We start from the raw sequence: 27,499 nt of genomic DNA, 5'->3' as shown, positions 1-27,499 counted from the left end.
GAAAGTGTTGGTTATAAGATAAAAAATACATTACCGGCGGTTCATCATGCAGTAGCCGCTAATCAATCAAATGCTGCGGCACATGGATGTCAATTGGTGTTATCTCTGATATTTGCGGCAGTTGGATTAACAGCTGATAATTTTTGGCCGATATCCTCCGTATCCCTTGTAGTGGTATTTGTGAATATTTCTAAAATTTGAAACAAAAATATATCTCTATTTTTCTATTTCAATTTATTCATCTTTACATTTATATTTTAGATGTAATATCTAATTACAACCTATGCATGTTCTGTCAAAATTCATACATATTTATATTTGTTGATAATATTATTTGAGAATTATATAAAAAATTAAAAAAAGTGGATATAAATAATTTCAGAATATAGATATACTCCAACACACAATGGAATTTCTCTTTATAAGTTACTTCAATCTTTTGTTTCCACTTTTCCTAACAAGTATAAATAAGTCTACATTTAAAAGAAAAAAGAATTATAAGGACAAAAAATATTATTTATTATTTATTTTAAATATTAAAAATTATGTATTTGCCATTTTTGTGTTATTTTTAAGGATTAATTTATTTATATTACATGCCTGTATAAATTTTTATACTATATCATCTCAATAGTTAATTACCATATTCTTCTATTATTTACTTACTGCGTGCTTAGTCGTTTATGTATATCCTTAAATTTATAATTGACTGTACAACTTAATTTTAAACTATCAACATACTAATTAACTCTTTTTTAAACATCATAAATAGAAGTGTGAGATTACTAATTCCTATAATGCTAAACGTAATGACTATTATTGAACAATATCTTTTTGATCTTTGAAACAAAAATTTATAGAGAAATAAACTATTAAAATAATACTGAAAGTTCATGAAAACAACTTCGAAAAATATGAATGATAATAATAAATCTTAAAATAATTTAAAAAATTATAAAAATATTATATTTTTATTAGTATCAAATAACTTTTGTATTTAACAAATAACTTATTTATTTGATCTGAATTTTTTGAAAAATATTTGTATAACTATTAAGAAGGTGAACGCAAAATATCAAAATAAAATTGGATCTATAGATTTTTTAATTTTCTTAAAAAATTAGTCATTCACAAAAAAAAATTAAATTCACTTGGTGTAAAATATCAAATTTTAAAAATAAAAATATATTCTTTTTTTCTAATAATACTTAAAAAGACCACATAAAAAATCTGATTTCTAAAATCCTTTTGTAAATATATACTTAATATCTAGTTATTTTTGTCATATTTTTAGATTTTTTATAATCTTATTTGTTGTTTGTATTTTTTAAAATTATTTTTTTTAATTAGCAATATAAACATTCGACTAATAATTTAGAGTAAAATTCCTCTCCGATCCCTAACCATTTAAGAAAAAGACCTAACGCTCCCTAACCATTAGAAAATAATAACGCGGTCCTTATCCATTCTCTCAATGGGATCGAAAGGCTTTTTCAGCGCTTCCTGACCATTAAGCTCTTCTGATTACTTTTTACCCAAAAATCAACAAGAGGTCCTTTTGATCACATAAATAGAATGAATAAGGACTGCATTATTATTTTTTAATGGTCAGCGACGTCAAGTCTTTGGTTAGGGACCGGAAAAGGGGATTTACTTAATAATTTAAATATTCTTTAAAATGTTGTGTTTGTTTTTATTTGTATTTCTATGTCAAAAACAATTCAAATGTCCTATAAATTGGCATGCACTAAGTCATCCCAAACCGCACCAACCAAAAGAACACAAAACATGGAGAATAAACCATCACACTTTTCATCTCTCTTATTCCTTCTAATTCCCCTTGTGTTATTTTCCACTGCAAATTGTGGTATTGTTACTTACTGGGGCCAAGGTGATGAACAACTTCATGAAGGAACATTATCAGAAGCATGTAACTCAGGACTTTATCAAATTGTCAACATAGCATTCCTAAGTAAATTTGGGAATCGCAATAGACCACCCCATGTGAATCTAGCAAGTCACTGTAACAATGTTCCTAATTGCCACAAAAAAGTGGGCAAAGGCATAAAAAATTGCCAAAGTAAAAATGTCAGTGTCTTGCTCTCAATTGGAGGTGCTAGTGAAGGCTATCGATTATCATCTGCTCATCATGCTAACCGTTTAGCGGATTACTTATGGAATAACTTTTTGGGGGGACAATCAAGCCAAAGGTATGTAACTCAAAAGCTAAAAAATATATATGTGCATCCTTAAAATTAGTTATTAAATCAATTATTGTGTATCTTATTTTATTTTAGCTTTAAATTTTAACATTTTAATACTTAGTGCTTGTTTGGGTGACATTAAATCGATAAAAAAACAGATTTTTTTTTTATTTTGTAGTGTGTTTGACAAATTTCTAATAGTAAAAATAAAAATACTAGAAAAATAAAAAATATCTTTTTGGAGAAACTATAATTTACATCTTTTTCTAAAGGATCTATTTTTTTTAAAAAAATATATTTTTCACATAATAAATGAACAAAAAGTATTTTTATCTTATTTAACTCAAACATAATTGATAGATAAACAAATCTTTTTACATGAGATATCTGAATATAAAATCACTTTTATCTTTGTAAAAGATCTTTTAAAAAAATATCATTAAAAAAAATATCTTTTTTGAAAACAGGTCCAAACAAGTTTTTAGAAGATCAACTTAGATCCTAATTAAGTGTAGTTTTATGAAAACTCACATGTAAATGACAATTTAATTAAATATATTAAATTAACATGTGAGAATTGTTAGATAATAATTTAATAAAATATGTTAAATTATTTTACGGTTTACAACTATCAACTTTAAGTAAAATAACATTTTGTCAGTCTCCATGCTAGTTTAGGCAATATAATTTTATCTAACATGGTATAGTTGTGATTATTTCTAATAAAACAAGGCCATTTGGTGATGCTATATTGGATGGAATTGACTTTGACATAGAAGGGAATCGTGGAGACCCAGAAAACTATGCAGTGCTAGCTATGAAGCTAAGAGAACACATGGACAAGAAGAAAAGAAAGTTCTACCTAAGTGCTGCACCACAATGTCCATTCCCTGATCATAACCAAAATCCAGCACTCTCCAAAGTTCATTTCGACTTTGTCTTCATTCAGTTCTACAACAACCCTGATTGCCAAGTTGCCTCAAACCACTTCCGAAGAAGCTGGAATAAGTGGACTAAAACCATAAAAGCTCACAAGTTCTATGTTGGCCTCCTCGCCATGCCGGCTGGCAGTGACACCGGTTATGTGCCGCCGGAGACAGTCTTAAATAAAGTTTTGCCTTTTGTCAAGAAATCGCCCAAGTATGGAGGAGTCATGCTGTGGAATAGAGGACTGGACAAAAATAGTGGATTTAGTGCCAAAATACATGATAGTGTTAATGAATAAATAAGCGTCTTATCGGACATAACAGACATTCTATATGTCCGATAAGACGCTAGTAGTTAATTATTAAAGTTTAAATAAATACCAATTCTTAGGAGTGGTTTAATATAATTAGGATTTAAGATGCTGTCTAAGTTAAAATTATATGTTCCTCACTAGTATACCAAACATAATTAAAGCTTAAATTTGCCCTTTATTAGTATGAGTTAGGGCATCTTGCTTTCAAGTATTTATATATCATCTTGTGTACTCTTATTTTGCTAAAAATTACTAAATCCAGTGTTTATGTGAAAATATATAATGCATGCTTCTATAGTCAGTTAATCATATGAGATTCATAACAAAATACTTCTTATTAGAGATAAAAATGGTAATATAAAAAGAATATTGATTTTTATATGCTTCTTAGGAAGAGACACACACATCACACATGGTTGGTGTGTCTCAAGAACTAGAGGTTGATTAAAATTATTTCAGTATATAATAATAAGTTTTATACTTTGCTTAAAAATAATTTCAAATTTTTGTTTTATTTGGATATGTGGAAAAAAAAAATTAACACAATAGTTAATGGATAATGCCCAGAGATTAGCTTAAGTTTATTTAACCTACAACAACAAAGGTTTTTCTAATTTTGTTTTTAATTCAATTGCACAAAAGTTATTCAAACATGATTTTATTTTGAAAACTACTTTTTCCCCCTCCCCTTAAAAACAAAATTTTAAAAAATAAAACTATTGTTTTCTAAATTCTAACTCAACTAATGTAATGATTGATTAAACCATCACAATTCTGCTATAAGTAATTCTTGGAACAGCTTAACTCAATTGAACACACAGAATTATTAGTTGTATAATTAACATAAGAACATGGTTTTGTGAATTGTTAAACATGCCACAAGTTAATTTCATTAAGATTGAACAAATGCTATCAAGATTACAACATCCCACACTTTTTCTCTAAACAAATCTATCACCCCAAAAGAATGGAACTAAAAATGAAAAAGAAACCAAAAAATATTAGGCCACTTTACATATTACCCTATTGTATCAGCCTCAATGACTAACAAAAAAGGATGCATATGCATGTTTTTCCATACACAACCTTCATACCCAATTTGTTGCATCCTTTTTTCTGAATGAGAAGAATGATATATTAAAATTACAAAAAGAAGAAAAGAATTTTATATCAGGGTCTCTACTTTATAAAATTGAAGCCTTGAAATATTGTAGAATCATGTTGCTTCTACTCCAAGCATAGTTGAATTAGAGTTCTCCTCCTCCCATTCCGGTGGCGGCTTAACATATTTTCCGATTACTTGTTGCCGTTTCCGCCGCCTCATTCTGTTTAGCTTTTCTATACTCTTCTGCTTCCTCTTTTCCTTCTCCTTGTGCCGCAAGTTTCGCTCCCTCTCTAGTACACCTTGCCAGAATACTTCGCCTGTAGACGGCCACAACCAATGCCTGCTTGGGTCCTCGGACTCCGATAACTCGGCTAGGTCCTCATCCATGCTCTTGAGTGTGCTGTATGAGAACCATTTGATCCACATTTGACCTCTACGGCTCTTGAACTTGTGCTGTTCCAGCATTTGACCGGTTTCTGGGTTCACGAATACCATCCTCCGTGCACTATGGTAAGCCCAGACATTCACGAGTAGCTCGAGAAGCCGAGAATAACAATGCTTGTCCTACAAGTTTCATGTGTTCATGAATTCGGTTAATAATGGGGCAACAAATCCAAACTACCATGAAACTAACTACAAATCAAACCATGGTAAAGAAAGTTACTTTCGACAAACTCAAAGGACACCTTCCGGTCAAATGGTGCTCATCATACATCTGTGAATCCAATGCATCAACAAACATTCTGCAAAAACAATAGATCAATTATTTACCTGTTGAACAAGTTACAATGATGATCTTTTAACCTTGGATTAGAGAAACCAAGCATACCTAGAGAACATGACAAATTCTAGAAAAGATCTTGTAGGTAAAGCCCAGCTGTGCATGACGGACCAGGTGTCACCATCTTCAGGCATCGGCGGCAGAGACTCCATATCGTCTTTTAACCCATACATTCGCCTCATGGCTTCCGAGAAGGTGAACCTTACAACACACAGGCAAGAAAATCAAGATATGTCACTGAAAATATAAAAGTTGGTGAGTTGCATTAATGAGTAAAAATGACCTTACTTGCAATTTCCTGCATTAATGGCATCACAGAATGACCAAAAGTCCTTCTTCAAAGGGTTTCGCGGATCTGTATCCATGCGCACCCAGAAATATAGTGTATCTCCATACCTTTTGGATTGGATAGCATCTAATAATGCATTTTCAGCAGTTTTGGACAATGATGCCTGTTAAAATCAGCATCATAACCTCTACCTTAGTATGCTTGATGAGGATATAAAGAATAACATGAATTTACTTTAACTGATATCTATATCCGGAGTTCGAAAAGTGAATCAGGAGAGGTAAATGAGGTATGAAAGACAACCATGAACCATATACCTTCCTTGCAGTTGCTCTCCATGACTGAAATCCAATCCAAGCATTTTTGTGTATTCGATCAATCCTGTTTGCAATTGCAAAGAAGGCTCCATGTTCACCAAGTATGTCTCGGTAGTAACCATTATTAAGTAGCGGAAGTCGAGATGGTGCTTCGATATCATCTTTACCGGGTCTTCGGCCTTTAGACTGCAAACAATTAACTTCAAGTTAGCAAGAATTGCATTACCATATTATCACTCTACTAACAATTTCTACCACAACACTTGATAAAGGACTCTACTATTGATACATGCATGCAACATACCAGGCCAACTCCTCGATAGAGAGATTTTTTATGCAGAAAAGGCCAGGATCCTTCGCCAAAATAAGGTTCATAAATGCATAACGGTTGTCCTGTCCGCTCGAGCTCTCCTTCTTCCCTTTCATGCAAATCATTCTTCAATCTATCAGCCTTCTTAGCACTTTTATATACATCCTCCCATGTCCCGTGTGACTGTTCTGTTCTATCCTTCAGCTGCATCAAAACTCAACATATTTAAGTTTGACACACCAACCTTCCAAAAGGAAATACCATAATTATATGAGTCGAAAGATTCAATGAACTTACCTCTTCATCCTCTCTTCTTTTTTTCATAAGGGCCATCTGCATATTCCTTTCTTCTTCCCATATGCTATATACAAACAAATCATTAGCTGCAACTGCACTAATGGATCTATTTTTTTGAGAATGATTCCACTGCTCCTCATATCTATCTAAAAACGTGTTACTTATTAATGTCCTGTTTTGGTAAGTCAAATTTGGAAGTGCCTCAAATAAATGCCACTGCCATTGTTCTTTAACACTGGGGGATATTTCCGAAACGGCCTTGGGAGGAGCAACCTCTGATGGAAGCCGGAGAATATTCTGAAGTAAAGTTGCATATCCCTCAATAGCTTCTGAGACCATAAGGTTCTTTCCTGCCCTTCTTCCAATTGAGGCAATGTTACGAGCCATCGGTGATACTTTCCCTTTCGAGATCACTTCCAGCATAATTTGTCTCAGAACTTTACTATTATCCAGAGGGAAAAGATAGCCATTTACCCTGTCATCAACCTATGATGTTGACAAAATGGTTGGTGATTTCATTAGAAATATATATATTATATATATGAAATTCTTAAACTCAATTTGTTGATTTTTTTATTTAAAAAAAAGTGTCAGATTTTAGATGCTTTGAAGTTATTATAGAATATAGATGCTGTTACAGGAAAAGATCAGGGACATTAGACATACATATTTTCTGATCATCGGAATATCAGGAGCAATAATTGGTTTCTCAAAGCACATGGCTTTTACTAAAATCTCTGGAAAAGACTGCTCTTCAAGGAAAGAACCATATATAACAACATCCGAAGTGCCAAGAACAGAATCAACATTTGAATCTCCGGCTATGTACTCTATAATGCCTCTTGGATATTTCAAGCTACTTGCCATGGTCTAAAACAAACAAAATATGAAAATATAAGATAAGAAGCTTTACATTATTTATTTAACAAACATAGAGAAAATAGGATGCATACCTCGAGCGCCACACTGTAGTTGCTTGATAACTCCATGCTATGAACGATGATCCGTAGTTGCGCACTCGAATTATCTTTGCTTAAAGGGAAATCCGAAAGAAGAGGTAATAAAGCCTCCAAAACAATGGCATGCCCCAACCACATGCCCTTGTACATCAATTGACTCCCCACAATTGCAATAATTACATCTTCTGAGCCATAACCCAACTTGATGCGCAAGTCATCTTTCTGCAAGGACATATATGCATCTGCGTCTATTGATTCGGCGGGTGAACCGGGAATGACATAAAAATTCCCAGCATCAAATGTGGAGTAAATCATCTGTCAAATTATTAGTTGCCAACAGCTAGTTTAGGTCTCAACACAATAACATTCGAAAGACGATAGACAAAAAAGCTACTTGTTTATGAATCCCGCCACTTTTTGTGAGTGTCTCTAAGCATAAGTTGTTAAATCTGTGCCTATCTATGAATTTTTCAATGATAAATACAAATGTAACTTGTCGCATACATATTACCGGCAAGACATAGTTTGGGAAGACAACAACTGTTGACCGGTTGAAAACTCTGCTCCAATCATTCAATAGTTCAGTTTGCCCATTGGCAACATATTGCCTTGACCGATAAGCAAGTGCATTTTCATGAACAACCCATAAAAGAGGCAACGACTTGAAAGGCTCCTGCAAAAAACTGTAACAACTAAAATCATTCGGGTTACTTGAGTAAAAGGATTTTCATGATAAAACCACAAACACAATCAGCAAACATGTATTCACTAAGTCATTGCTTGATACATAAAAATAATAAAATGCTACGTGCAAAGTCGGAGAGCAAAATCTTAGCCTTATGAAAATAAGAAGAAAAATCTTACCAAGAAAAGGCATACTTGGCTTCAAGAGAGCTCACAATTATGCCATTAAAGCTGCAAAGGACAGACATTGTTTAGGAAGCTAAACCGGTTTTGTATAATAGAGACTTGTTTAGGAAGTTCTTAAAACCATAAAAATTGCTTAGTCTAGAGTCTAAACAAAAGTAAATAACAATAAATAAATAATGATCATACTTTAGCCAGTCCATAGGATTATATGACTTGTCACATTTTTGAATGACAGTAACTGGAACTCTTAAATTTATCCATGCAAAGCGTGCTGGTCCATCTTTAAGTGAAAATACCTGAAAAACAGAGAATACTTGTGCTAAACCACAATACCAATTGAAGAAACAAATCCTAAAATAGCTATGAGGTTAACACCTTTTTTTCGGAATTTTATAATGTCAATTGATAAGTTTAAACTAATAATTTATTCTCAGCAGCCTGATTATACTAATAATCTATGAGCTAAAACCACAATTCCAATTGAAGAAACAAAATCCCCATATACAATTCTAAGTGCACATGCCTGATTTTATTTTAAAACACTACTCTAGCATGGCAAGGGTATCTTACTCATCCATCAAGGCATTCAAAACTAATAACTAAGATTAAACCTTTTCTGGTTCCTTTCTTAAATTGTCTAAATTCAAGATTTCTTTTTCAGTTGAAGTCCGGAAAGAGAATGAATAATAAAATGTACCTGAATTTCATAACCAATCTCCACCAAAGCAGCTCCAATTGTTACCATAAGCAATTGCTGTGAATCCACCAATAGTTCTCCAAATACCTTCAAAGGAAATCAAAGTTATTAACATCTAAAAGTATTAAAGTTTAACTAATAATAACCTCATTTCAACTTAAACAGTTATAACTTTGTACAAAACCACATGCTAAGCTAACCAGTAACAACTTGCTTCCGCTGAATTAGCTCAAAATTAACCTAAAAATAGACCTTTCTTACTCCAAACTAAAATCAATAGATACACATTCATACACACTTTCTTCACCGAGTGAAAGTTAGGTGAACTAACCAGTGCCAGCTGTGGCTTTCGCCACCCGAAATGCCGCACCGTTTGGTTGAGCAGATTCACTTCCCTACCATCACCACCACCTCTTCTAAACCTCTCCAAAATCTTTGGCACAAAAACAGCATCATCTCCAACAATGTCCAATGCAAAATTATCTAAGTCCTTATGATTGTGATGCAGATTCTTCACATCCCTCATCAAATTGTCCTCTGATTTTTCCACCACAGAGCCAGGAAGGAACATCTGAAACACAACCACAAGGCACAGAAACACCACCACTGTGCAAATCCATTGCACGTAATCAAACTTCTTGAAAAGCAACCTTGAGAAGCTCGATCTGAACCTCAAGAATAAAGGGTGCTTCTCTTTTCTACTGTTTGCTTGATTGTTACCGAACAAGCTCCCTTTCTTCAATGGGATTCCGGATTCTAAAGAACCCATTTATAGTCCCATCAATTGGGGCACATCAAATAACACAAACAGAAAAAGAAAAAAAAAACAAAGCTTCAAACTTTGACCCCCCAAAACTAAAAATAATGCATGCAAACAAGGGTGCTCCAGCTGGGAATCTTCAACGAGGTTCAAACAAATAGCTCAGAGACAGTGAAAGAAGCTGAAAAAGACTCAAACTTTGAGATTTGAATTCAAGAAAAAGGCGAAGAGATATAATGGGGTGTTAAGCAATAGCCAAAAAAATTGACCCAATTGGGAAGAAAAACAAAAAAGTGTGATTTGGTTTTTTGATGGGGATTTTGCTGATGGTGAAGGAGAGTGAGTGTTGCTGAACAGTGTTTTTCAGTGAATTAGTGAGAAGAAGAAGAAGAAAGAAAGAAACAAAAGATTTAGCGTTGAAGAATAGAGAAAGATGGATGCACACGCTATAGAGACAATGAAGCCTTAAACAGTGACCATAAGACTTGGAAAAGAAAAAGAAAATCTATTTTATTTAGTTAGAAATAAAAAAATAAAAATAAAAGTGTTAAAAATTGCTCATTTTTGTTGTGTTTTTTGGTCTGAAATGGTTAAGTGTGCTAAATTTTTGGGTGATAATGTCTCACACACGCGTTAAACTGAGGTGGCGGGTGTACACGCGCGTGCATAGCTGTACTTGCACGTGAGGTGATTTTACTTTACGTGGGAGAAAAATGTGAAAAATGAAAAAATGTGATTTCATTAACTCATTATTAGGATTTTTTTTCCTATTTGGTTTTTTTTTTTTTCCTGAGTAGTACAGTGATCTTGCCAAGCCACCGGCAAAATTGTCAGCAGAAATTGATGCCCAAGGAAAACTTGGTTTGTTGGGATAAAATTAAATTGAAAATCTTTTAGGATTGAATTAATGAATTTTTAATTAATTTAATAAGTAAAATTAGCTCATCCATGATTCAATACAATTCTATTTCTATGTGAGGGAGATAATTGTATTATGTACTTCTTACAAAATACAGGAAAATCAATAATTAACAATAGACTAATATATTTTAAAAAAATAATCTTATGTCATATTATCTCATTTTTAAAAAATGTGATTTATTTAGGAAAAACAGCCTCATAGCCGACAACACTTTAACATAAATTAGATAAATGGTAAATATTCTATCAACAACAACAATAATAATAATAACAATAGTTTGTTTGTTCAATAGTTATATTTTTATTCTTTAAATATTGTATCAATAAAATGATAAAAATCTTAATTATATATTAAAATTAATCGCTAAAATTAGTTATTATATATTTGTGTATAAATATATGTATAATTTAATTTATTTTTAGCATATTTTTTATATTTTAATATATATTTTATATCAGTAATTGACTGATTTTAATGTCTACCTAGAATGGTTGATAAAATTATGCTACATATGAAATTTGGGATGGTGATAGAAAGTAGAAACCCCTGAATTTATCTCTATATACTAAGTCTATGTTTACCCAAAAAGTGGAGGATGCATTTATTCTCAGTTAACTATAGCAATAGAAAAGCGACTTCCTTGATATTTAAATCTTGTAGGTTTGCTCTTTGCTGGTTGAAGGGCAACTTGAAAAAGGTATGGTATGACCAATTTCCATGTGAGGGTCTTATCATATGACTTCAAATCTGAACCAATCAATGTGATGAGGTTACAACTTATTACATGTGTTGTTAGTGTAAGGTTTTGGAACCTAGTCCATTACCCTTTATAAATATTTGTCCAGTATCAACTTATTTACCATCACAATTGGAGTCATATGAATTGTATCACAATTTTATCTATAAAGCATTAGCTTTTCCTATTTTGTTATAAGTTTATAAATTATAACCATGTTATCGCCATTGCTTTGCATAAACCACCTTAATGGTAATCAGCTGTAGGCCATATAGGTCCTACAACAACTGAAACTCACACTGTTTAATAAGGGCTTGGTCTCCAATTCCTGGTGACAAAACTGAAAATGCATAGTTACTTTGGAAGAAGGTGAATTGCATCTTTCAAGTTCCAACCACTTGCTCATGATCCAGTTCTGGTTTGCAGACCAAAATTATCAAAATATATATTATTGACCATCACAATTCACAGATGATGATTAAATTCGTAAAAGTATTTTTCATTAATAATAGGCTCACAGACTTTAACCTTGTATTAATGACTACGTACATCCTTCAGTATCAGCTTTTTTTTTAAACTTGACGCACATTGTATCAGACTCCATAAATTTTACTTCATAAAAATGAACAGGTTCATGGGAAATCACACCCTTTTTGTATCAAAATAATAGAATCCAAGCAAATCCCAAGAAATATTATATTATATTAAAATTAATTTCTGAAAAATCAACGATGGCCAAAAGCGTTTGTAGTCCAACGGTTAGGATAATTGCCTTCCAAGCAATAGACCCGGGTTCGACTCCCGGCAAACGCAAAAATCTTTTTCTTTATCTGCTATTTTCATTTGGAAAAGTAAAAACACTCAGACTCTTTTTATTCACTAAGAACAATGATGGCCGAAGCGTTTGTAGTCCAACGGTTAGGATAATTGCCTTCCAAGCAATAGACCCGGGTTCGACTCCCGGCAAACGCACAATTCTTTTTCTTCATCTGCTATTTTCATTTGGAAAAGTCAAAAGACTGAGATTCCTTCTATTCAGTCATCCTCACATGTCATTTGGCATTCCCTAGAACCATTCTCAGCCAATGTGCAATATGAAACTAAGTTTCTTCCAGTTTTGAACACCTACCTTCTTTGTTTAATATTTATTCCTTCCCTCTATAGTCTATACTCTATACTGCAGCTTGCGTTTTTTTACCCAAATAGGGGAGTAAAGTTTTCTTTGATTCATAGCTAATCCCCTTCGGCATTGCTATCAAGGACCAACTACAAATCACAAGTTTTGTGAAACACAACCACCACACCACAAGACATACAACAAAAGCCTACATACAAATTAAGCTTGCCTTAAAGATCATTTTTTTTTCCCACAGGTATATCAGTTATCACATGTACTTATACTGGGATAGTGGGACAGCAAATCAGTCCCCTCAGAAAAGATAATATTCAGAAACAAAGCAGATCTTGGGAAGATTTACATATCAAAACTCTAACAATTAGCATCAGCATACCACATTTATGCATTTTACATGTGCCTGAGCACTACAGAACATAGATCAAGATTCACAAGGGTAACAAAGATCAATATCACTACTATGAATTTGTTATCGTTTCCCGGCCTGTGGAGCTATACATGGCCATTATTCAAAGGCTTGTACCAGATATGAACCAGAAACTAATAGATTCTAAGCATTTAGAGAATCATATAGAAAAGCATGAATTGCAGATGGGGTTTAACTCAGCATCGAGATACTCATGAGAAAGAAACGGCCTTCACTTTTGGCGTTTTCTGCTTAGCAAAGAAAGCTGATAGCACACTTTTGCTTCGAACAGGGACTTGGACAGTGTCGCGTCGGTTTTGGTTGTCGAATGACCTGAATGGTGTAATTGGTCTGGAACCCTCCAATGAATCCTGCAGAAAAGACTTGTTAGTAACTTTGTAAAGAAAGCTTCAGGAAAGTACAAGGAATTTGAATAAAATAAATGCAACCCTTTCAACTCTTGAGAACCTTATGTTCAAGTAAAATCTAGCTGCAAAATATTGTCCACACTTCCAATATTTGCCAACATTTCTTGTGTTCAGTGAAAGCCAAACTTAGTGTCACTTCCCAGCCAATTGGAAGAAACAAAACTCAAGGAGGGAAAGATAACCTCCTATTACTAAATGCTTCCCATCATAATTTGTTTTTAATGAAAAATATTTTATTAGCAAAACAGTTTTCCAATCTTCACTAATGTTGTTTTCCCTAAAAACTGAATATTAATCATCTTAGTTTCCATTGTACTCTTATTCGACATAGAACATTACTTTTTCCATTTGTGGGAATACATTATGTATAGTCTAATGAAACTAATTTAATGCTGGATAACTCATCCCATGCAAGCTACGCGATGATATCTTTTAAACAGTTCATTATTTGATGCATAATCCTATAAAAGCAATAAATATGTCAAATAGAAAGCAAAATAAAATGATATTATCAGATATCGACCATCAAACAGGGTTCCGCAACTGCAAGGCATTTGCACTTGTCAATGAATATGGTGTTACCTTGCGTGTGCCACCCAAAGATAGCCCGATATTAGAAGCAGGAGCTCCATTTGATAAGTGAATTTGTGCTGGCGATGGTTTCATCCAGGTACTCTCTTCATTATCTGCAGGTATGTAGCCATGGACCATAAGCTAGCTATGATTTGAACATTAAGAAACAACCAGCACCTGACTTATTACTGAATTTTAAATGGCATATTACAATATATCAAAAGGGAGACAGCTATTCCACAAACCTAAAAGATGGAAAACTTCAGGAGTCTTGGCAGAAAACTTTGGGGTCTCGATGCTGCAAAAATAGAGTGTAATGCCATTTGTACCTCGTGTGTAAAACAGAAAAAGCAGCAACCATGCATGACCTCAAATATTAAAACTTTTCCAAACTTACATTGGTGAAGCATGTGAAACTCCTTTTAAGGTTGACTTAGTCTCTGATGCTAAATGCCATGAAAGAGTTTTTGATGCAGGGGTACCTATATGTAAAAATATACATTCCGATTAGCAATATAATATTCACTTATGTCCAAAAGGAAAAGAATAAGATCCATGTCAAAAACTCTAGAAGGGGCAAAATTTTCCCCAATGCATACCTGAAGATTGAAAACGAGTCCTGGTTTGAAATGGATTTTGTCTTGCATCAATCTGTATGTGTGGACTGAAATGCACCTTTTTATTGACAGAATCTAGCTTGCATTGATAAACAAACATAGGCAGCCATAAGTAAAATAAATAATAATAGAGTTTTCCAATGCCAATAGTAATTTCAGATGAATAGAAAACAAAAAATCATACTTGGTAAAATGTAGTGCTTGTGATGTCTGGGAATGATTGCCAACAATTGCTGTTGCCGAAGACCTTCTTTATCCGTGTAAATTTGGCATGTAAGAAGTTTCTGCAAGTAAGAGATATGTTACTTTAATTGATCTTTGGTCTAATTGAACATAATTTTGCAGAAGAGCTTGTAGTTACCTGAGTTACAGTAGAGACCCTCAAATCCATAGTTGATACATCCAACGTTTGCTGATCTAGAAGATCGGTTAACTTGCACGCAACAGTTCCCAGATGATCAACAGCATTCACAAGAGCTCTTACAGCATAATCTTTCAAGTTGTCAAGTACCCTAATGCATGAATAACGCACAAATAATGAAAGTTCCCTTCAACATTTGAACACAAAGGAGAATGGACACAGAGCATGTTGTTGCTACTCATTTACATCAGCTGGCAAGACTTAAAAAGTTCATGCATACACGTTTGTCAATTTTTTCATTTCATTTAATTTACATAATGCAAATTACTCATGTTATTTAATGGTTTTACTATCTCCAAAGTTAAAAGCTTATTGTTGGCATTTCATCCCTAACATACAGTACTAGCATTTATCAAAATGACCTAGCAGAATGAAACTTAAAAGTTCGTTTCATATATTACTCACATCTCTTGTAAAAACCAGTTAGGAAAAACTCAACCACTAACTTTTTTGTCTGATTGGGAAAGCTTCAATCGTTTACATAGCAAAGCAGTTGAAAAAAATGAGGTTAAGATGACTCTGCCTTCAGATCAGGTTAAAACAGGGGAAAAGAACTCATCAACAAAACAAATATCCTTACATTTGTTTCTGTTCACTATTGAGATAAGATTTTTCACAGTATTCTGCGGCAGAATAAAGTTGAGGCCTCAGGTTCTTAAGCTCCTGAAATGACCATAATATGAAGATCAAATGACTATCAATGCAATTTGCATACTTTAAACTTTTAAAGTTTAAATCATAGCCAATATAGCCAAAGGATAAATAACTAAGCCAGAAAAGTAAAATATAAGTTATATATAGGTACAATAATCCTGTAAAAATCCACGAGCATTATATCATCTGGAGTCTCAACTTACTTAATGCCACACATTAGTATAGTTTGTATCTACTATTAGCCAAAATTAACCTCAATTCTAATAATCTAATGTATAATAAGATATCTTCAATTTCCAAGAGGTTTCAATGCAACTGCTTCCAAACGTCAAATTCAAATCTCCGTCACCACATTCTCATCTTTTAAAGGTGTAACATGGTTCTAAATTGCAATCGGCATCAATTGCGGCAGAAATATTCACCATTCGCTACAGCAATTCCACTTCCATCGGCCGCAAATTTTTCACATCCGCAACGGCAATTTACAAAAACATAACTCTTCAGAAACATATATATATCCTACTAAATTCAGCTGCTATAAACTTGTAGTTTCTTATAATTAAGTAATCCACACTCGCTAACAATTAAACTATCTATTTTCAGCAACATCCTCGGTCGCACGGTTTCAAATTTAAGTCAACAACTGTTATTAGCAATGCAAGCGCACAGCTTAAGAAACGACGCGATTCTCACCGCATCAAAACAGAACTCAACTTCGCCACCATACCAGAGAGAGTAACCGAAAGTCAAAAAGTCAACACAGCGAAAAATAAACGCAGATCTGAGCTGAGAATGAAACAGTGAGAAGGAGAATGAGAGAGAACCTGCAAGGCGTTGACGAAGCTCTTGCTGCGCTCCATGGAAGCCTCGTCGAAGGTCATGGCGGAGTTAAGAGGCGTTGTAGTTGGACGCTCTACCTCCATTGATTTTTTATAACTACGCTTAAAACGTAACTAACTCAGAAGCGTGTGAAACGGAACGTAACTAACTTGTGCATAAAACGTAACAAACTCAACCAAACGGTTAGAAACGCAGAGCTACTACCATTGTGTTCAGTGTTGTTATGATTAATCAGAGAGAAGGAAACTTGTTAAAGAAGAGAGAGGGAGAGATTGAAGAAGGAGAATGGAAAGAAAGGGGGAGAAAAAGAAAAGAAAGGGAGTGAGCTTTCTGTTTGTGTTTTTTCTTTTGGAAAATAATAAAAAGGTTACTGAATATTATTTTTCGTTTTGGTGTTAAATAAACAGGATGAGAATATTTAATGCGGTTCCACGTGGCGCGGTGGTTAGTTGACGCCAACTTCCACTCTCGCCCCACGCTGCTTTGCTTTAACTTGAAAAGACATCACTACCCTCCCCTCGTATTTATCACAGTCACTCGTACAAGCTGCTCAGTGCAGCTGACATCGCAGCTCTGCTACGTATAATAACCACGTATATACTTATTTGGGAGATATTTTTTTAAAATAAATAAGATAAATATAACATTTACTCGAGTAAATTTAAGAGTATTTAATTATTTATTTTTTAAATTAGGATAAAATATATTTTTTATTTTTTAAATTTAACAAAAATTTTAAAAATATTTTAAAAATTTATGTTGTTTTAATTTTATCCCACAATTCGATTTGTATCAAATATAATCATAGCGGCTAATTTTTCAAAAAATTTAAGATCAATTTAATAACAATTTATAAGAACAACTTTTAATACAAATAAATAAAAATAATTGTCATGCATTATTGTTGGTTTAGTTTTAAATTTGTTAAAAACTTAGTTATTAAGAGTATATTTGATGCAAATAAAAAATCTTTATAATAAAATTGAGAAATAAAATATTATGAGTATTTTTAAAACTTTTTTAAGTTTTTGAGAGAAAAAATATATTTTATTATTTTTTTATTAATATAATTTGCTATTACATTATCGCTTCCAAAAAGGGAAAATTATGCTTCTAGGCTTTTTGAGCTTATGTTAGATCACACTATTACATTAGTAACCGCAATTTATTTACACCATAGCTGTTCAACTTAAAATAATAAAATATTAATTAAATTTTAAATGTTAAAAGAGAAATAGATTTGACTCATAATCATTCTTATATTATACTAGGGTATATTTAGATTATTTAAATGTGACATTTATTTATTTTTAAACATAATTTGTGAATAAGAAAGTTGCTTTCTTTGAGAAAATATCAAAATCAAAATAAACCTCATCATTTAGTAAAACCTGATGAGTATGGCTACAGTATACAATACTGTATTACTGTATGTATACGGTGGGTCACCGGTAATATGTCAAGTGTCAACTTGCACTCACCGCCACCAAACACCAAACTACACCTAATATAACATCCATTCAATAATTAATTATTGCACCTAATAACAGGTTTATATATATATATATATATTCTATAACTTAGTTAAATATTATTTAGACTCGTTAAAATTAATTAGTATCATAAGGGTCCAAATATATAACGGCACAAGATTAGGTGTTGGCCAGTGCCCACTAAAGTTTGGGTTAATAAATTCTGTTACTTTTTCAGATGTGGCTATGAAACATTGGTACTTATATATAGAGTAACTTCATTTAATTTGGAGCATATTTTCCTTTCAGGCAATCTCACACAATAAACCAAACAACATAAAGTTCTCATACTTTAGAAGTGTAATATCAAATTAGAGTATGTTGGGGGCAATTAATTTTTTAATATTTTTTTATAGTCTGATTTAACAAAATATTATTTCGTTGGACAGTTCATTTATAGAGTTTAATATTTTTTCTTTTATATTTTTTTTAGTCTCACTTATAAAATTAATAATAAAAAAATTATATAAAATTAAGAGAATTTATTTTTTATTAATTATTAACAAGTTTGACAAAAACCTATATTTACATTTCTTAAAAATGAAGTGACAAATAATTTTCATATATTTAAATATTATTACTAGAAATAATATGGACTGATAGATAGGAGTGAGCACGAGTAGCAAGTATCTAATTATCCGTCCAAATTCAAATCGAACCAATTAAATTGGTTTTGGAATTATCTGGTAACGGTTATGGGGTTGCAGAACCCGAACCAACCAATGGACTCCACTATATATTAATTAAATAAAAAAATATAAATTTGAAAAATATAAATATGCCTTTTAATGATTTTGAGTTTTTCACCCAACAATCCTAACACTAGTGGCGGTTTTCTCACCTTACGGAGTAAATTTTAGCAGAGCTTTTTCAAACCTCACCTTACCTGTAAGTGATAATGTTGTTGGAAGCCTTCTTCTCCAAGTACAGCCACTCCCACTGTATTTAATGTATTTAGATTTTAATATATTTAGTGTTTAACATGTTTGGATTATTTCTATTAATGTTACATATTTATTGTACTTGAAAATTTTTAAGATAATTTTTTTTATGAATTTTTGTTTCATCGGATACCCAATTATCGAACCAAATCAATCCGCTCTTAATCGGTTTGGTTTAGTTCGGGTATATACACAAAAAAATGTAAATCCGAACCAAACCGAATCAATTATAATTCAATTGGTTCGATTCTAATTTCACCGTAAATGCAAACTAACCCAGCCCATACTCATCCCTATTGATAAGGTGCACACGGCCCGACCTGGTCTGAAGATCCGTCCCGATCTCAAACATTTTAGGGGCTAATTTTGGTTGTGATTTCACTGGGTCTATGGTCGGGTAAGGGTCTAAAAAATAGACTCGGCCATTATTTCAGGCTGGGTCCGGGTCAAGGCGAACCCGGTTTCACCTGATCCATGTGCACCCTAAGAAAACTAAAAAAGGTATATATATATTAAATTAATTTCAATATTATGTTATATTAATTATAAACTTATTATTTTATTCTTAATCACACGTATTGAATTAGAAAATAGATCAAAGAGACATCAAATTATAATTTATGGACAAATTTAAGTTGAAATATAGATATCAACTTTTCGATTACAAGCTTCTTCTTTATAAATAAGTTATAGAGTCAAGAATATGACTAACTTAAATGATGATGACAAACATTGATTTATTGAGTTAAACACCCAATCAGTTTTTATTGCCTTTGTTAGTATTGCAGGCCAAAATTAAAGTAGCAGCAACCCAAACAGCTAGAGTAAAGAAACAAAGATTTTCGATGGGCGCTCTAACTCTCAAAGCCCAAAGAAATGAAGTAAATGAATCAATTGGGTTGAATGAAAAAAACAAGCCCAAATTAATTCATCCAAGTTGAAGCCAACCAAAACTAATATTCACAAGGTTCTCTTCTGTCATACTCATGAAGAAAGAGAGAAAGCTCTTTTCTGGTTTATTCACCAGAAAAGAAAAAAAGAGAAAGATAAATCACAAAAAATAAATGTCTAATCGTCCTCACAAAAGCAAGCTAAACTAAGTTAAATGATAAAAGTGATTTATTTTTATTTGTATGTAATTTATTTTTTTCACTCCTTCAAATTTCTGCAATGCCAATTTGGGATAAATGGAGAAAGTGATTTCTGATAATCACTGCTGTGAATCAAAGGCTTAAAATGTTTCTTGGGGACAAAGCATTATCTCAAGGGTTTGGATTTGGGTTTACCACTGAAAAAAATTTTTTTTCCTACTATGAGATCTTCGATCAAGCAAAAGGACCAGATTTAAAATCCCTAATTTGAGGGTTAATTGAAGAAAGTGAGATGACAAGTTTAGGAAGCACACATTTCAAAGAGTTGACTTAGAAGAAACCTAGAAGGGTGACTCTGCAAGAGGTACAAAAAGAAAAAAAATTGTTTATGAGTCAAGAAAAGGAGATAAAACTCGAATAGAGAGTCGAATGTGAAATTTTACTACTGAGTTTGAAGTTTTAGAAGTATTGCATCTACATTAAAGGGAGCACTCTGCCAAGATGAAGAATAAAAACTTGAGTTATGTTGTTGGGTTCAGTTCATAGTGTTTAAGCTGTTATGCATCAATTTCATTCATGATTTACAGTTTTGTATTTCAGTTTTAATGTATATATTTCTGTATTGTCTTTGAGAGGTAAAAGATTGAGAGAATGACATTGAGAAAATGTTTAAGAGTGAAAAGATTGAGTGAAACACTTGAGAGAAAAACCAAGAGTGGATTCTGATTTTTTTTTGTTATAATTTTCTGTCTTGTGTCAAGTACCTGTAAGGTATCCCTTGCTAGTTGGATAAGCACTTAATGTAAAAAGTTAGGTATTAGTATAACCAAGTCAAGTTTAGGAAGAAACTTGTGTGTCCAAATAGGATTGTGTGAATCTTAGGAAATTGGTGTATGTAATACTTTGACTATAGTGAAAATTTTACCACTAATGTGGTGGAGACTAGATGTAGGTTGCATTGCACATTGCAATTGAATCAAGATACATGATTGTGTCAAATTCTTCCTTTCTCTCTCTGTTCTGTTTTCTGATATTTATAAGATAAAAAAATTGTCTTTTAAATTTTTCGCTACATAGTTCAAACAGTTTAAGTTGAGTAACAAAAGACTTGTTTATTAAAGTAAAAGAAGGCCATAGACTTGTTTATTTAAGCTTTTTGTAACCTTCGTAAGTGCATTATAAATAAGTTTTTTTATAAATTATTGTTAAAGTTTTAAAGATATGGTTTTCACTCGATTTGGACCCGGTATAGTTGTGGCCCGAAAATATTTAGGTCTCATCGGTTTTAGGGCCGGATTATGGTCTAAAAAATAGACCAAGTATATATTTAGGATCGGGTCTAGATCAGAACAAATCCACTTTTTATCCCGGGCCATGAACACCCCTAATTGATACTATAACAAAAGACTATTTTCATAAGCAATTGCATGGTTGTGTTTATTTATAAAGACGGGATACTGAGATAAAGACACAAAAATATAAAATTGTATTTAATAGATAAAATATATAGATATTGTATCTAGAAACACTGAATTAATGTATTTTATGTTCAACTTGACAAAAAAATATAAATACATTAATAAAAAATAATTTATTTTATTATTATTAATATTAATTTTTTATAATTATATTTTTTATTATTATATATATTTTTTAAATATAATTTATTTTAATTTATTATTAAATAAAATACAAAAAATCAAAATTAATATATTTATTTTTTATATTTTATTTTTAGTGTCTTATTTTTAAAATAGATACGTAACTATATGATCTTTAAATCACAAAATAAAGTATAGATTCAAGTAATCTCTTACTCAAGACATTTGCAAATATCCTAATACTTAACCTTAATCAGTAATGGAACTTGAAAAAGTGGATTATAATTATTACTGTGATTATACTATTATTATGATCGTCATTTCTTTTTATTTTTTTTTACGGATTAAGTAAAACAATAATTTGAACTGTATTTATTTTAAATGGAGAGATTATTACTATACAAAAACTATTTTAAATTATTATTTATCTCTCTTTTTAGCTCTTTTTATGTTTATCCTTTTTGATAAAATAAAATCACTTACTACCAGGGACGAATCTAAGAATCTAAGAGTAGAGGGGTCAAAAATTAAAATTTTGTATAATTAAATATAATGTTATATATTTGATAATAGATATAATTATAATTAGTTTTTTAATTAAAAAATAATAAATACTTGTCAAATGAAAGAATTATCTCAATTTTTATAATTTTTTCATAATTTTTTATGATTTTACATCTAATAAAATATAAAATTATATATTTTTAAATATTGTGTTAATTAATTTACTTTATTAAGTATTTATGTGACAGTAATTTATATTTTTATGTTTTATATCATTAAAAAATAGGTTTAATTACTATGTTGATTCCTATAATTTTACAAAATTTTTAGTTAGGTCCATGTACTTTTTATCTTTTTAATTGAGTCTTGGCATCAATTTTTTTAATTGGGTTCCTATACTTTTTTTTTATTTAGGTCCCTGCACGAATTCTTTTTTTAGTTAGATCCCGATAAAATTAAGCTAATTAGTAATTACTGATAGGAGGGACCTAATTGAAAAAAAAAGTGGTGCAGGGATCCAATTTTTTTTTTTCTAAGATATGAAATTTTATTAATAAATTGCAATAAAGTAATATTAGTCCATGTCTGAACTCTAGCAAGGATAAGGTGGGCATTAACCCAAAGAAAAAGCATGAGAATAACCTAGAAGGAAATAAAAAGGAAAACTAACAATGACTTGTCTTAAGGTGAAATTCTTCGTCCATGTTGTATGCCTCTTCCCAAATAGCAGCCGGTTCACTCCTTTTGCCATCAAAAAGCCAGTTGTTTCTAGATATCCAAATCCTCCATAGCACCATCGCAAGGAGACTTCGTTGCTTCTTATTAAAACTCTCTTGTTTTATCTTTACCTACATCTCCCTCCACCAGTTGCCAAAACTATCCTCTGCATCCACTCTATTTGGACTGTTGAACAAGAACTCCATGTGATTCCACACTTGCCGCGAGTAAATGCAATTAAGCAAACAGTGGGTCAAAGTCTCGTCCTCCATTTCGCATCTTGGGCATATCGCAGGGACAGCTTGAATGCGGGCGTGCAGTCGGTGCCTCACCGGAAAACCATTATGGAGAGCTTTCCAGGTAAAGACCTTAACTTTGGCTGGGCAGTCAAGATCCCAAATCGAATTCCATAGATTTTTGTCTCCGAAAATTGGTGGAAGACTTTCGAGTGGCGGGTGAAAAAAATTGAAGCATACCTCATATCCTGACCTTACAGAGTAAAAACCCCCTTTTTCTCTGTACCAAATCAAGTTATCTTCTTCTTTAATGTTTATTTGAAGTATTTCCTGTGTAATTTCTGATGTGAAGTTGTTGGCTATAAGGTGCTCATTCCAATTACCTTCCTCAGTGATGAGTTGAGAGATCCAAATTAAGCTTGGATTAGGCTCCTGATTCTGTCTCAGTGTCAATGGTCCTTGTCTTCCAACCCAGCAATCTTCCCAAATCTTCACTGCTGATCTCCTCCCAATCTGCCAGAGAATCTCCTTTTCCAGAACCTTTCGCCCTTCTAAGAGACTCCTCCAAGCCCATGACGGATTGTATCCAATGTCAGCTTTTAGAAATGAAGAATGTCTAAAATACCTGCTTCTGAATACTTTAGTAACTAGGGAATTTGGTCTGGTCATCAATCTCCATCCCTGTTTTCCTAGCATGACAAGATTAAAAGCTTTTAGATCCTTAAAGCCCAATCCTCCTTGATTTTTTGGTCTACACAGTGTGTCCCACTTAATCCATTGAAGTCTCTTTTCTCCTTGTTTCTGTCCCCACCAGAATTGCATAAGCAGTCTTTGAATTTCTTTTATAAAAGTTTCAGGTAGTTTAAAGCACCCCAAAATATATATCGGGATAGCCGTACCCACAGATTTAATTAGAACTTCACGCCCGCTAACCGACAGTAACGATCTTTTCCAGTGCTGTAATTTTTTTGTAACTTTATCTTTGACATATGCAAATGTTGCTTTTTTTGATTTATGGATTGTTGTTGGTAAACCCATGTATTTGTCTTGAGCGCCAACATTCGGGACTTGAAGGATGGCTGCAAAGGTTTCCCTCTCTGATTGCGGTGTATTCCGACTGAAAAACACAGCAGATTTATTCAGGTTCACCTCTTGTCCACTTATACTATTGTAGTCATTCAACACCTGCATTATATTTTGGCATGCCTAAGAATTTGCTTTGCTGAAAATTATCGAGTCATTTGCGAAAAATAAATGTGTAATAGTAGGGCAACTACTGTTTAATCTGAGCCTGACAATATCATTATTATGTTCTCTTCTGTGTAGCAAGTGGGAGAGTCCCTCTGCACAAAGAATGAAAAGATAGGGTGAAAGAGGATCCCCTTGTCGGAGACCTCTTGTAGGTTTAAAGAAACCTTTAGGTTGACTATCCACAGTAACAGAATAGGAAACAGTAGTTACACACTCCTTCATCCATCCTATCCACTGATCACAAAATCCCAATTGACTCATAACCTTCCATAGGAAGCACCATTCCACCTTGTCATATGCTTTGCTCATGTCGAGTTTCAAAGCTAGATCCCAATCACCAAATTTTTTATTCTTCAAAAAATGCATGTACTCATGTGCTATGAGGACATTGTCACTAATCAACCGCCCCTTTATGAATGCACTCTGGTTATCACTAATTATCCGATTCATGATAAATTGCATACGATATATCAAGACCTTCGAAATAATTTTATAGAAGACTAAGCTTAAACTGATAGGTCGTACCTGTGACATGGTAGCAGCTTCAGGTATTTTAGGAATAAGACAAATGAGTGTACGATTGAAAGACCTCAACATTCTTCCGCTTGAGAAAAAACTAGTGACTGCTTTTATAATATATTCTTTAATAGTATCCCAAAAGAAGTGATAGAATTTCGCCGTAAAACCATTGTCTCCTGGGGCTGAGAAAGAGTTAATTGAAAAGACTGCCCTCTTAATCTCTTGCTCACTAATTGGTCTTGTAAGGGCCCAATTGTTCTGTCTAGACACCTTCCTTCTCATTGTTGAGAGCCATGCACTTGGGTTAGCAGGGGAGCTCGAACTGAACAGTGTTTCAAAGTATTTCTGCGCTGTCCTCCCTATTCCTTCCGGATCCGAGTGCACCTCCCCTCTTTCATCTTCAAGTTTCTGTATTCTATTGTGCTTATTTCTCATTTGCGGCCTTGAGTGAAAATACTTCGTGTTTTGATCACCATATTTTAGCCATTGCTCTCTTGCTTTCTCTTTCCAATAGTGTTCCTCACTTAGGTAGGCTTCTGTAAGTTCTTCTTCTAAAACCTTAATACAAAAGTTGTCTGCTTGCTGTGCTTTGCTTTTTTCTTCTTCTATCTTTTGTTTAAGCTGCTGGATCTGTCTCAGTGAGTTGCTGTCGGGCTGTTGTTGCCACTCAACAAGGCGATGTCGAACAATTTTAAGCTTTGTGTAAAGACGAAACATAGGTGAGCCTTCTATAGATTCCTTCCATGTGTCTTTTACAATCTGTCCAACAACCTCATTATCACACCACCTCTCCTGAAACCTAAACCTCCTCTTAAACCTCCGTTGCTCGACCTCTGATTCAAATAGCAGTGGTCTATGATCGGAACCTTGATCATTTAAATGGAAGATCGCTGCTCCCGAGTATAATTCCAATAAGTTCATAGAGACCAAACATCGATCTAATCGCTCTCTTATCAAATTTCCCCCAAACTGCTTATTGCACGAAGTAAATTTGCTTCCTTCATATCCCAAATCAATTAGGCCTGCTGCATTTATAAAATTATTAAAATTTTCAATAGATGCAACTGATTTCATCCTCCCTCCATCCTTCTCATCATGAGCCATTATGGCATTAAAATCACTAATAACCATATAAGGATCTTCCATTCCTTCTAATTGATTCAAAATGGTGCCATACTGTTGGTTTCGCAGTCTTTCTTCACTGTGTAAATGCACTGCAATAACGCCACACTCTATCTGTAGCCTCCTGTCTGTCCATCTAAAATAAATGAAAAATTCTGCACTTTTCACCACTGCAATATCTACACCTTCCCTCCATGCCAACACCAATCCTCCTACTAGTCCTTGAGTTTCAACACAACTAACATTTGTAAACCCCAATGTATGGCATTGGCCTGTCACAAATGAAGAACTATTCTTTGTCTCACATAAGAACAGAACTTCGGGGGAACGAGATCTATTGATCTCTTTTATGTTGTGAACTGTCAGGGGTTTCCTCAAACCCCGACAGTTCCACATCATCATCTTCATACCTCTTCGGGTGCCAAGTTTGGGCTGGCACCCTCCCGTGCAGGGATCCAATTAAAAGGAAAAAAATATAGAAACCTAATTAAAAATTTCGTGAAACTATAGGGACCAACAGAATAATTAAACCTAAAAAATATGACATAAAATAATATAAGTTAATTGCACTAACAATTTTATTATGTGAATTTAAAATATATTAAAGTATTTTTATATAATAATAGGGGTAAAAATTAATTAAAAAAATAAAAAAGAAACAACTAAATAAAATTAAAAAAATAATATTATCATAAATAATNTGTTATTCTATATAATACATTTATCATAATAGCATATAAACTTTTAAAATTTATTGGGACTAAAGCCACTATTTACCCCCCTTGAGTCCGTCCTGCTTACCACCATATTTATAGGGACCCATGTCGTCGTCTGATTCAATATTCCTGGAAGGTTTGGAGTATTAAAACTTTTCTTAAAGAGTTAAACAAAAGTTAACGTATTTGAAATTTTAGTCCTCCTTAATTAAAAAGAGGGAGAAAAATCATCATTTAATTTTTAAAGAAAGAGAAAAGAATTAGCATTAAATTCTATTTGGGTTAAATTTTTTTGTTTTAATTTAAATTTATTTTATTTTTAGATTGATATTAAATTATTATAAAATTATGATAAAAATAAAAATTTAAAAGAATTAAAAAGATATAATACTCTTATTATTCTAATTTTTTTTATTTAAACAAATATATTCATATTATTTTAAAATTAATACAAATAAATTTATTTAAAATTTTTAAATTTTAAATAAATATATTCATCTTATTTTAAATAAATGTTCTCGTATTATTTTTTTAAAGCGATTAAACATGATTTTTAAATATCTCAACAAAAGAGATAGATATATGTAATCTTTTTAAATTAATAATATTAGAGTGTATATATAAGTACATAATATCTGAAAAGATTAATAAATCTTACCTAAAAAATATAGTTAGAGATTTTTTTGCTTAAGATAATAAAAATAATAC

At 32.5% G+C, this 27,499-nt stretch overlaps 3 protein-coding genes and 2 non-coding genes across 5 annotated transcripts; 3 read left to right on the top strand and 2 right to left on the bottom strand.

The window, feature by feature from the left end:
* Window positions 1-1,778: 1,778 nt before the first annotated feature.
* LOC107472789 (basic endochitinase-like) lies at window positions 1,779-3,692 on the top strand. The gene is made up of 2 exons (XM_016092323.3): window positions 1,779-2,210; window positions 2,937-3,692. Exons 1-2 carry the CDS (start codon window positions 1,789-1,791, stop codon window positions 3,427-3,429), a joined length of 915 nt encoding a protein of 304 aa, XP_015947809.1. The 5' UTR covers window positions 1,779-1,788; the 3' UTR covers window positions 3,430-3,692.
* Window positions 3,693-4,299: 607 nt separating this feature from the next.
* On the bottom strand, window positions 4,300-10,285 carry LOC107472788 (uncharacterized). Its single transcript, XM_016092322.3, has 14 exons — window positions 9,401-10,285; window positions 9,070-9,156; window positions 8,559-8,668; window positions 8,367-8,417; window positions 8,014-8,185; window positions 7,497-7,817; window positions 7,210-7,413; window positions 6,544-7,029; window positions 6,241-6,450; window positions 5,937-6,122; window positions 5,619-5,782; window positions 5,379-5,531; window positions 5,214-5,292; window positions 4,300-5,113 (listed from the first exon to the last, which is right to left on the bottom strand). Exons 1-14 carry the CDS (start codon window positions 9,836-9,838, stop codon window positions 4,661-4,663), a joined length of 3,114 nt encoding a protein of 1,037 aa, XP_015947808.1. The 5' UTR covers window positions 9,839-10,285; the 3' UTR covers window positions 4,300-4,660.
* A 1,943-nt stretch (window positions 10,286-12,228) lies between these two features.
* TRNAG-UCC (transfer RNA glycine (anticodon UCC)) lies at window positions 12,229-12,300 on the top strand. Its single transcript has one exon. It is a non-coding gene; the product is annotated as a tRNA-Gly (tRNA).
* An 87-nt stretch (window positions 12,301-12,387) lies between these two features.
* On the top strand, window positions 12,388-12,459 carry TRNAG-UCC (transfer RNA glycine (anticodon UCC)). Its single transcript has one exon. It is a non-coding gene; the product is annotated as a tRNA-Gly (tRNA).
* Window positions 12,460-12,829: 370 nt separating this feature from the next.
* On the bottom strand, window positions 12,830-16,930 carry LOC107472787 (protein ABIL1). The gene is made up of 9 exons (XM_016092319.3): window positions 16,546-16,930; window positions 15,648-15,730; window positions 15,008-15,158; window positions 14,831-14,930; window positions 14,629-14,721; window positions 14,427-14,511; window positions 14,275-14,327; window positions 14,039-14,142; window positions 12,830-13,399 (listed from the first exon to the last, which is right to left on the bottom strand). Exons 1-9 carry the CDS (start codon window positions 16,642-16,644, stop codon window positions 13,241-13,243), a joined length of 927 nt encoding a protein of 308 aa, XP_015947805.1. The 5' UTR covers window positions 16,645-16,930; the 3' UTR covers window positions 12,830-13,240.
* Window positions 16,931-27,499: the final 10,569 nt, after the last annotated feature.

This window comes from Arachis duranensis, chromosome 2 (genome assembly GCF_000817695.3).
Source record: "Arachis duranensis cultivar V14167 chromosome 2, aradu.V14167.gnm2.J7QH, whole genome shotgun sequence".
Classification (NCBI taxonomy): Eukaryota; Viridiplantae; Streptophyta; class Magnoliopsida; order Fabales; family Fabaceae; genus Arachis; species Arachis duranensis.
Note: the sequence above shows the minus strand (reverse complement) of the source record. Positions and strands in the feature narration are given on the sequence as shown.